Source organism: Nannospalax galili, unplaced genomic scaffold (genome assembly GCF_000622305.1).
Source record: "Nannospalax galili isolate Female #2095 unplaced genomic scaffold, S.galili_v1.0 scaffold510, whole genome shotgun sequence".
NCBI classification, from domain to species: Eukaryota; Metazoa; Chordata; class Mammalia; order Rodentia; family Spalacidae; genus Nannospalax; species Nannospalax galili.
In genome coordinates this window covers 1,535,346-1,547,057 of record NW_008329677.1, presented here as the reverse complement: position 1 = coordinate 1,547,057, position 11,712 = coordinate 1,535,346, and the positions used below count along the sequence as shown (strand labels likewise).

The 11,712-nt window shown below is 39.3% G+C and overlaps 1 protein-coding gene across 2 annotated transcripts in view; it reads right to left on the bottom strand.

Moving 5' to 3' along the window:
• The window catches only part of Ralgapa2 (Ral GTPase activating protein catalytic alpha subunit 2), a 371,371-nt gene that overhangs the window by 165,605 nt on the left and 194,054 nt on the right, over positions 1–11,712 (bottom strand). For both annotated transcript variants that reach the window (XM_029567609.1, XM_008841311.2), the window contains one exon: positions 2,743–2,871. In XM_029567609.1, coding sequence (XP_029423469.1) covers positions 2,743–2,871 — 129 coding nt within the window. The remainder of the gene's footprint in view (positions 1–2,742; positions 2,872–11,712) is intronic.

Below are 11,712 nucleotides of genomic sequence, written 5' to 3'. Positions count from 1 at the left end.
CTTTGCCCAAGATTTATCTACATGACACACAGTAATTAAAAGTACCAGACCTAACCTTCTTGGATGTTTAACATACTTTGAAGCCTATAATAATTTGGTCAAGGGGACATAAAGGACAGTTTTTGCTCCTTGCCCTCCTAGGTCGACTAGTTCCAGGGGACTATAAGCATCTCTCAAAATGTCCTGTAATTGTGGTAGGTCACCTGTCCTCTTGATGAAGGAGGCCAAGGAGACCCCACCAGATGGACTTGAAACAGTGTTCCATCTACAAAGGGGAGGGTCAACACAGAGGATTCATTTCCTCCATGCTTTCAAGCGAAGTCAGCCATGGTCAAGTAGGGCCTTTGACTTATTTTCACATAGGCGGAACTGGTAAAAGAAATGAGCTAGGGGCTCCTTCCAAGCCCATGTGACTCCTGAGGAACAGATCCTGAAAGGACCTTAAAAGTAAAAATAAGCTGGGTGTGATGGTGCACGCCTGTAGTCCCAGCACTTGGGAGGCAGAAGCAGGTGGATCTCTGTGAGTTCAAGGCCAGCCTGGTCTAGTAAAAATAAATTGGTTTATCTGGGCCAACTATATGGCCTTAAACACACTAAAGGAAAGTATAACCAAAGATTAAAGGGGCCAATATAATTTTTTAAGAGTCCATATGCATAGCTAACAGCTACTTAGCAAGCAAAAATGCCAGGTAAGAGATACCTTCTTTTGAGTTGTTGGCCTGGGTGGCCAAAGGGTCTCCCAGATAGTAACCCACCATAGAACTGGGAAAATGAACAGCAGACCCCAATCTTATCTACAGGAATATTGACAACTGATTGCTGCTAGATGAGGAACAGCTGACCCTCCTAAAACAAAGACCTCTAGATAGGCTGACTAGATTCACCAGGAGGGCAAGTAGTGGGGAATGGCTGAGGGTGCTGACAACACAGCAGACAGTAGCAGGGATATCAGAGTATAAGGGCTCTGGTGGGGGGAGGGGAGGCTATTGGAGGGTGCCATTTGGGAAGTGGGTGTATAGTTGAATAAGATGGTTTGGGATGTTCTGTGTGATATACACACATACACACACACAAAAAAAATCAACAAATTTTAAAACATATATTATATTTGAGGAGGAAGCATCGTAATTCATGTCATGCTAATTAGCAGAGGTGATAATCATTACCATTGAAATGACTTTATAGACATACACAGGTGCCAAGGATCCAAGTGCAACTGATTATGACTAGTAATAATCAGATACATACAGATTAGAGATGCATGTGACAGCATCTCAGCGTTAGTAACAAAAACAATGAGTCTTTCTGCAAGGAACAATATATTCTGAAATGAAATGGAGATCTTTTTTAAAGATTAAAACCTCATTCAATTTTATGTCTTACAGGGCTTATACTGAGTTCAATATTTGTATAACTGTATTAATTCAACTGTGAACCTAGAAACTTGTACCCACTTGTGAAAAAGAGGGACTCTTGCTCTGGAGTGTGTTACTGAATATGTTAAAGCTGTAATGAAATGCTTCTTCTAATCATGTGGTTATTAAATTTTTTAAAAAATTAAAAAAAATTCTTCAAAGCATAAAAATTTGCTCCTTAATAATTAGTAGGTGTGAAAAACATTATCACTGAAATCTACCTGATGACTTTATATCCATGCTCAGAAGCCAAGGGGCACAGAAAGTAACCAACTCTGACTAGTAATAATCAGATATATAGAATTAGAAACATCTTAGTGTCAATTGCAATAAAAATGATTTTTTTTGTATAAAACTGTGTATTTTAATAATGAAATGGAGATTTTTTTAAAAAGGTTAAAATCTCATTTGATTTTAGGTCTTAAAGGGTTTATACTGAGTACAATATTGTATAACTGTGGTAATTCAACTGTGAGCCTAAAAATTTATAGCCAATTTTGAAAGAGATGAATCTTAGCTCAGGAAATTGTTATTGAATATGTCAATGCTGTTGTAATGAAATGCTTCTTCTAAGTATGTGGTTATTAAATAAATAATTAAAAAAAAAAAAGGAGCGTTCTCTCACAACGCTCACAGAGACCTTGCCTGAATCATGCACTTAAATATAGAGGCTGAAAACAAATTCCTCTTGGGGCCCTTAATGCTCATTTAATTCACTTGTTTCTAATTTTATAGTATAAGAATTTTTCCTGAATTTTCTGAAACATTAATAAAATTAATTTCTGGTTTAAAAAATTGAGTGTTCTAATATTAAAAAAATATTTTCAGGGTTGGGGTACAGCTTGGAGAGAGTACAAGTTTAACACACATGAAGTTTACTCCCTGGGTATGAGCCTAAGGACCACAAAAAGAAATAATAGATATTTTCTATGAGACTTACAGCAACCAAACTTAATGTAATAAAACAACAACACATTACTTCTAACATATATTTAAAATTCTCTCTTTATCTCCTTTATGTCTGTGCCACCATTTACTAGATAATGCTAACAGGGTCTGTAACATGGGTCCTGCTTTGGGTAAGCCTGCTGAAATATTAGTGGGATATGATTTCTCACACTTTGGCCTTTTGATGAAACGCCTTTCCAGTACCAGTGTGTCATCGCAGCCTACAATTTCACAGATCAGCTGCCAGGGTATCTACTCCGAGAGCCCAGTTTCACATTGCACTAATGAGTCAACACCTGTTAAGAGTGGAGAAATCTGAACCTTGTTAGCAATTGTGAAGTCTCCTGGGAGCTCGGATGCTGAGCATTGTCATACTCACCGCCAACATGTCTGTACTGAGGACCCTGGCAGCAGCCGTGATGAAGTCCCCCACAAGCATTGAGAAGCCAGGCAAACCCAGGGAGAAAAAGCGAGGTGGACAGTGCCTTATGATAGTGTTTAAGACATCCTAAAAAGGAAGAAAACACGCTTGTAATTTTTAAGAATAAAATTCCAAAGTGGTTTATTTGTATGTACATATGACCACTCTATAATAAAATAACAGAGCATGATGACAGGTTTTTCAGCCACAGAGTACAGGGAGGTATGTTATTCCAATGGTCCTTGCAACAGCTCAGAGGAAGAGAATGGAGACACCATACTATAAGGTATGTGACATATCCACAATCTACATTATGGCACTGAGGCTAGCTAGACACTGTTCTGTACTCCACCTAACAGTGGGCTCCTTGGACAAGTTTCAGGAGTGCTGAGGTAGATATATAAATAAAATTTTCAAAGATTTGTCACTAAAACAAAGAACATGCTTCTTTAGCTTTAATTTTCAGAGGTTAAGCACATTGATAGTTAAAAAAACAAAACAAGCTGGGCATGGTGGTGCATGCCTGTAGTCCCAGCACTTGGGAGGTAGAGGCAGGCAGATCTCTATGAGTTCAAGGCAGCCTGGTCCACATAGTGAGTTTCAGGACAGCTCTGGCTACAGGGAGACCCTGTCTCAAAAAGACCCAAAAAAGAAAAACAAACAAAAAACAAAACAAAACAAAAACTTAGTGTAGGCAAAGAACTGGATATGATCATTCCCAGTAGTTTTAGACACCAAGAAATGGGAATGTGGGGTGAGGTGTTGAGATCAGTGAGTGAGCATGGATCTGATGTGCACATCAGGTGTAAGCACAAAGCACAACAGTAGTCTTTTGCCAGAGCACAGCATCAGGCGCATCCTCCCTGACAGCCTTCCATCCTCTGTCCATAATGGCCTCCTTTTGATGGTTGTCTGGTCCCCAACCCCCAGTCCCTCAATCCTGACTGTGCCAGATCAGGATCTACCACAGGACAGCAGTCACATCATCATGGCCAGGGCCCCCTCTAAAGCCATCTGTGTCAGTATGTGCATGTGTAAGTGGGATTAGTAAGAAAAACACAATCTTCCTTGAAACAGTTTTGGCCAGGCACATTAATCAAACATACCATACTGAAGTACTACAGTTATGTGACTTGTAGTTATATAACCTAAATTTAGTATCAACATATGAGCAAAAAGAAAAAGACAAGGAGCCTTGGTTTCTTAGCTGTCAGTGTGGCTATTTGAAAATCGTTTAAGATAATGCTGTTGTAACTGTTTTATACTAGAGCAAAGTAGTAGCAGCATGCTAACTTCTAATGTTATCTTAAGCCCTTCACCATAAAAATAACACCATTCCACAATTTGTCTTCTTAAAACACAATGTACAGGTGCTCACAAGACATTTTTCTAAGACACTTTTTCTTACATAGTAGACTATTTAATTTCTATAAATCATACTATTTATATCTGTCAAGTAACTGTCTAATACTTAATATTTTAGTGTTTGTGGATGATGAACAGTTTAGCTTGTCCTTCTTAAAGTTTTGGCATTTCAGTGAACTTTTTCTTTCACCAAAATAAACAGACACACATGACAGATAGATAGATGATAGATAGATAGTGTGTCTCTTCCCTCCCTTAATGTCCGATGATCAAATCTTGTTATGCTGAGGAAGGGAGGGAGGGAGGGAGGGAGGGATGAAGGGGAAGAAAACCTGAACTACGCTTCTTCGCAGTTAATATTTAAGCCTGCCTTAATCACGTCCTGTGCTACACTTTAGGGTCCCTATCAGCCAAAACAAACATTCTCTGGGCTGAGCAGATGGATGCTGCAGGTTGGAAAGTGTGTGGTAAACTCATGCTCCAGCAGTGGAACAAAAGATCTACCTTTTTTATAATTAAGCCTCTGATTAATGCCCTGGGCTCCTCACCACACACCTGTAATTACTCACAGAGGTATGCATTGTGCTGAGGCCTTGTCTCAGAATATCAAGCATCAAGCTATCCAGCAGCAGATGGAAACACATTTCTGTTGACATATGCTGCAATGAAAGGATTTGCACAAACCTGGCTAGCAAGGTAGCAGAATGCCATGCATTTGAAGATTAATAATACAAACAGCTATGATGTTAACTTTGTTATGTTTGTGTTAATTCCATCTGTTGAGATGAAGAACTTAAAACCTTCAAACCTGTGGGTTTTAAACAACTTTAGCATCTACTAAACTCAAAAATGTCATTTTCACCATTGGAATTTTGAGTTTTACTTTTTTTTTGGTCTTTTTGAGACAAGGTCTCTCTGTAGCCCCAGCTGGCCTGGAATTCACTATACTCACTATGAAGACCAGGTTGGCCTTGAACTCAGGGGGATCCATCTGCCTCTGCCTCCTGAGTGCTGGGACTAAAGGCTACCATGCCTGGCTTGAGTTTTAACTTCAAGATGATTGTCTGAAATAAGTTTGTGGGAATTGGGAACTAAATCCTTTAAAAAGCTAAAACCAAACTTGGTATATTGAATCCATCTTGTTTCATAAAGTGTGTATGCATAAAGGCAATGATCTGTAAAATGGGGCACTCAGAAAAACATCTACAAAGTTGCCACTGATGCTAAAGATGACAGAGATGCATGTAGCTGTGATAAAGTCACAGGGCTTACCCAGTCCCTGGACCAGGGCCAGCCACTTCAATGGAACCCGTTTCTATGGGCAAAAAGATGGGAAAGAGCGGGCACAGTAACAGATGGTAAGCCTGCCCTACTTTGCCACCCACATAAGACAGTGCCCAGAGGGAAAGCAGGACCTGTGCTGCTGTTACCAAAGACAGCACCAGGGCAGGGTTAATGTGGGGGTTAAAGAGGGGAACACATGACCAGTCAGCCAAATTACAGCCACATGCCAGCTTATTTTGCTTATCTACACTGAAATAGAACAGTCTAAAGATTCTATCTTTGAGATACCATTTTAAAATTAGGACTAGCCATGTGGTACTCAAAAGAGAGTTATCTGTCATCTATGTTCCCAATAGAGGGCCATCCATAAAGCATTTCATTCATTTCTAACTCATAGCAAAATCCTTCTTTCATTCTCCATTGAGATATCCAAAAGCCCAGTTTTATAACTGAGGTCTTTGGAAATACAAAATAAGAATCTTCACTCTGATACTTTCTTTACAGCCTACATACAGGGCTTTAAGCCCCAACAAGGCAGGACAGTACTTACCACACATCACTCATGGCAGCCCTCATGCCTTTGTAGTACCCTCTCTAAAACAAGCAAGACTTGCCCAGGAGGTTTTCCAAAATGACCCGCTTTTTTGAACTTACAAAATTATCCTGGACAACTATCACCCTTTGTCACAAACAGAATATACTCCTTAAATCAGCATAATATCATCAAGCAAATAATGCTTAATTTCTTGCCGTCATTTCTACTATGTGATTCACTACTGTCAAGGCTGCCTCTCTGAGGCCTTTAGTGGGAAGATTCCTTGAATCCAAACTCTTCTGGTAAAGAACTCTAGAACTGGGGCCATGAGGTCTGGGTTCAAAGACTATGGGGCACATCATGCCAGAGCTGGAGCAGCACCTTTCTCCTCCACATGATGGGATGGATGATCACTTTGTAAAGAGCAGTCAGCACTGTACCACGGATGGAAATTGATGCTTTAGAGGCTTTAAGGGCTAAACAGAAGCAAATGGTGCTGCTAGCAAAATAATAATAATATAATAATTTTAAAAATAATGAAGTATTTCAAAATGAAAAGGGCTCTGAAGGATTTTACTTTATGGAGCCTAGTTCATAGGTTTGTATAATTCAGTAAGCTAGTATTTTTCTGATCTACAGGATGGGTATTTTAAAGCATTTCAGAGATGGCCCAGACAAGCCTCTCAGATCACACATTATCCCAGAAATTAAAAAGCTCTAGAAATTAGTGCCCTCAAACAACATCTTTAACAAGCACTACATCAATTAGTCATACTGTATGTATGTAACTTACTTATAAGGCAAAGAAGGAAACAAAAACAGGGAAATGATCATTTTAGACTTTCTAAGTTTTATTCTTCTGAGGAATTCCAGAACTTATCCAAAACAAGTGAGTCTGGCATCAAGAATTGGTTTCTCTCATACATCTAAATACACTAAACAATAAATGAACAAGGGGTTTAGTGACAAATGGAGTCTATAATAGGAATTTGGTATAAAGCTTATTCTCTAAGTTGAGTAGGATGAAGCACAGACATACCCTTTCACAAGCTTTGCTCAAAAGAAACAATCCTGTGAAATGTTGCCACATGGTGGATGGATAAGGCTGCATGGGCTTCTCCTGTCTTCCTGAAAAGTCCGTGTGCAAAGCTACATGTTGAGTGTGAAAAGCTAGACTGTAAGATGGTAATTGTGGATTTGCATCTTATCAAAAGAGTCAGGTTTATGAGAAAGTGACTGGTGAGAACATCTGTCTCTTATCACTGATCTTACAAAAAAAAAATCAGGTAATTCAAATAGAGGCGTGTTGTTTCCTCTCCTCCAAAGCACAGTTCTATAAACACAAACTACATTCGGCTCGGTAAATGAATCGCTTTAATTGAATGCTATGTACACAGTAACTGGAAAAACCATAAGTGATAACAAAAACATATGGCGATGGCAGCAGAAATTGGTTTATTCATTTTGCATAGTGTTGTTTCCTTAGTTCTCCTATAATTGACCTTTAGAATGATAAATGTGTAAAATAATTTTGTTTATTATGGCTCCAAACCTTTCAACAATTACACAAAATGAAAATTTAAAAAGAAGGCTTCATTCTGGAAGCATTTCCATTGTTTACATAATTGCACAGCTATAATTTAGTGCTTGTGTTGTTATGGAAAATAAAAAAAAGGGCCATTACAGGCCATTTCAATTCAAAATATTGCACAGTAGTGTCAAAAAATGGGGGCAAAATGTTCACTTTAAAGCAGTTTAAAATGGATTAACCCTGTAAATAAAAACACTTCAATAGAGCATTCTATGAAATACAAATGTTCAAGCAGCCATCCTTTAAACTGTATGGGAAACGTTGCAACTCTGCTTGCACACCAGCCACATATATATTTTTCACTTAATATTTGCTCATGACCCAGCAGATGATGGCTGTAACACAATAGCCAGCCATCTGTCTCTCTGCCTTTCCTTGGCGGACTTGCGCCTGCTTCTGAAGAGCAAACAGATCCGGTTATTCCACCTAAAGTCACTTAGGCCCTCTGTGAGGCCAAGCAATCATGAAGAGATGAAATCTGTATGTGCAAAATCATTTAACTCTACATTTGACTTTTTCCTTTAAGAAATGCTCCTCCACAGCAAGATGACTTCACGGCTACTTCCCAGGGGAGATGCCTATCTTTTATTTAGTACAGTCCACAAGCACCTTTAATTTGGTAAAATGAGGACTGTTGGGATGTGCTCATCCCAGTAATCTGATTAATAAGAAGACAAGACTCATTCCACACTTGGAAAACTGTAAAAATATCTGAATGCACAGGAATCGCTTTCACATTAGACTTGGACATAATTCAAACTTTAACAACAACCATAGCCACAGTCCAGTAAGGTCTTCAGGATAAACGTCAGTCTGGCATAGTTACCAGAACAGATCAGAAGGTTTTGATTCTAGACCTGACCATTCTCTTTTGCTAGTTGATCTCTGCTCTTTCAGCTCTGTGTACATTCTTTTTCTTTTCTTTCTTTTTTTTTTTTTGGTCTTTTTGAGACAGTGTCTCTCTGTAGCCCCAGCTGTCCTGGAACTCACTATGTAGTCCAGGCTGGCCTTGAACTCACAGAGATCCACCTGCCTCTGCCTCCCTAGTGCTGGGATTAAAGGCGTGCACCACCACACCCGGCAAGAACATTCTTTTAGGTTTTATTTTAAATTTTTTGCAGCCAGAGGTCAGATAGCAGAACATTCTTTTATAGACTATATGCTGCTATCTGACCTCTGGTGGCAAAAAATATAAAATAAAACCTTGGCCATTATGGCAAATGGTCACAGCAGAACGTGGCACAGTATTGTACCTGCAGAAAGTCCCTGGAAATAAAAAGATGCTACGGATGAAGCTGCAAGTTACTTTCAGGATGTGAGGCAAGTAACACACAGCTTGTGCTATATATTATTCATTTAAATGGTAAACTGTGGTGCAATTTGGGGGTGGGGGGAGCAGATTTTTAAAATGTAACTTCTTTGGGTATCATTATGTTACTAACTCCCAGAGAAATACAGCAGGGCAGAGTAATTGGGTTTGGTGGCTGAGAATCAAAGACCATGGGGAAACAGAGCTTCTAGGACAGGTGAAGGGAAGCAGAATACCTTGGATGGCCGAGGACTGCTCTGATAGTTGCATAGAAGCGGGAGTGACTGAGCGAGTGGGCAGAGGGCACGTGGCAGCCTGCAAGCTCAAAGAAAGACCCTTTAAGCTTTACAACTAACCCCTCACCTGTGAATAAAAACCACTGGCCTTTGAGCCAAAGACTGCCTGGCAGATTTGAAGCACAGCATATGAATTTTATTTTATAGTAGATTTGGTAAGTCACCAGCCTGTCTTAATGGCTTCTTCTTTTCACTATTTCTAGCAACCTTATTAAAAAATACTTCATATGTAATAAAACTCATCCTACAAAGTATACAAGACAGCTTTTAGTGTAGTCACAAATTGTGTAAACTATTTAATTTGAGAAGGTTTTCATTACCCCCAAATGAAGCCCTATGTCCATTAGCAGCCACTTCCTGCTCCCTCTCCCCAAGTACCTGGCAACCACTAATCCACCTTCTGTCTCTGTGGATTTGTCAGCCCTGAATGTTTCGGAATATGGAATCATACACTATGTGGTACTTTAGATCTGGCTTCTGCCCTTAATAAAATGTTTTCAAAATGTATCTTTTTTTTTCCAACAAAGTCAGTCTCATGTAGCTGAGGCTGGCCTCAAATTCGCTATATAGTTGAGGCTGGCCTTGAACTCCTGATACTCCTTTGCTTCCACCTTACAATTTCTGGGATTGAAGATATGTGTTAACATGCCTCATATACTTTACAAAAATAACTAGATAATATTTTATTGTATTGATATTCTATATTTTTATCTTTTATTTTTAAAAATATTTTATCTATTTATTTCTAATTATGTGTATATGTGAGTCTTTGCTCACTTGAGTGCACTGCCCTCAGAGGGTGTTGGATCCTCTGGAGCTGGAGTTACAGGTGGTTGTGAGCCACCCCACATGGATGTGGGGAACTGGACTTTGCAAGAGCAGTACATGCTCTTAACCACTGAGTCATGTCTATAGCCCCCATCTTTTATTTTTGAGACTGGGTCTCATGTAGCCAAGGCTGGCCTCAAACTCCCAGCAATCTTCCTGCCTCTGCCTCCTGAGGGCTAGAACTTCAGGCGTGAGCCACCACACCTGTCTTGTTTACCATTTTATCAGTTGGTGGACATTTAAGGTGTTTCCACCTCTTGGTGATTGCCAACAATGCTGTTATGAAAATGTGTGGAAAGCCTTCATTTGAATCTGTTTGTGGCAGCAGTGGAATTGCTGTTCTATAATTGTGTGCTTCAGTTCCAAGGAACTGCTTTCCACAGCCTCTCTACCACTTTATATTCTCACCAGGAAAGTACAAGTATTCCAATTTCTCTCATTCTTGTCACTATTTTCTCTCATAACAAAATTATTATAACAACCATGTTAGCAAGAATGAAGTGGTATCTTACAGGTTTTTGATTTGCATTTCTGTATGATTATGTTAAATGTCTTTTCCTGTGTATACAGGCCATCTTACATCTTCATTTACTTTATATTTGGGATGTTTATCTTTTGTTATCGAGTTGTAAGATTTCTTTATATAATCTGGCTAGTAGACCTTTACCAGGTATGTGATTTGCAAATATTTTTTATCATTTTGTGAGTTGTGTTTTCACTTGTTTGACAGTGTCCTTTGATACACAGACAATTTTAGCTTTGCTAAAAGACAATTTCTTCTACCTTTCTCTTTTTGTTGTCACTCTGAAGAGTCCACTGAAAACTCGATAGTGGCAATTTCCAGCTTCATTTTTCTCTAAGAACATTATAGTTTTTGCTTTGACAAATCATTTAGACCACAGACTCATTTTGAGTCAAACTGTAAATATTGTGTGAGGCAGGGAATAATTTCATCTGTGTGTGTGGGATATGTGTGTGGTATGTGTGTGTGCAATGTACGTACATGTGCATGCACTGGTATGTGTGTCCATGCACATGTGCAGAGGCCAGAGGAAGCTATCAGGTGTCACTATCATTCTCTACCTTCCTGCCACAAGACAGCATCTCTGAACCTGGAGCTAGGCTGGCTACCAGCGAGTCCAAGTGATCCTCCTCTTTCTGCTCCCCCATAGCATAGTCATGCTTGGCCACACCCAGCTTTTACTGTTTTTTGAGACACAGTCACCCTGTAGTCCCTGGTGGCCAGGAGCTCACTATATAGATCAGATTTGCTCTGATTTCACAGGGATTCACCTGCCTCTGCCTCTTGAATGCTGGTATTAAAGGCATGTGCCACCATGACCAGCCTCATGCTCAGTTTTTTATGTGTGTGCTAGGACTTGAACTCAGGTCCTCATGCTTGCATTAGCAAGTGCTCTTACCCAATGAGCCATCTATCCAGCCCCTAATTTCATTCCTTTCTATGTAGATAACCAACTGTCCCAGCACCACATAAAGAAATTATTTCTTCCCCACTGAATTATTTTTGCACCATCATAAAAATCAGCAAACCATAAATACATGTTTCTTTCTATGCTCTTAATATTATTTCATTGGTCTATAGGTCTAACCATTTATTACTATACTATTTTAGTAAGTTTTGAAATAAGAAACTGTAAGTTTATATTGTTTTATTAATATTATTTTGGCTATTCAGAATTCCCTGAAAGTCCATGTTAAT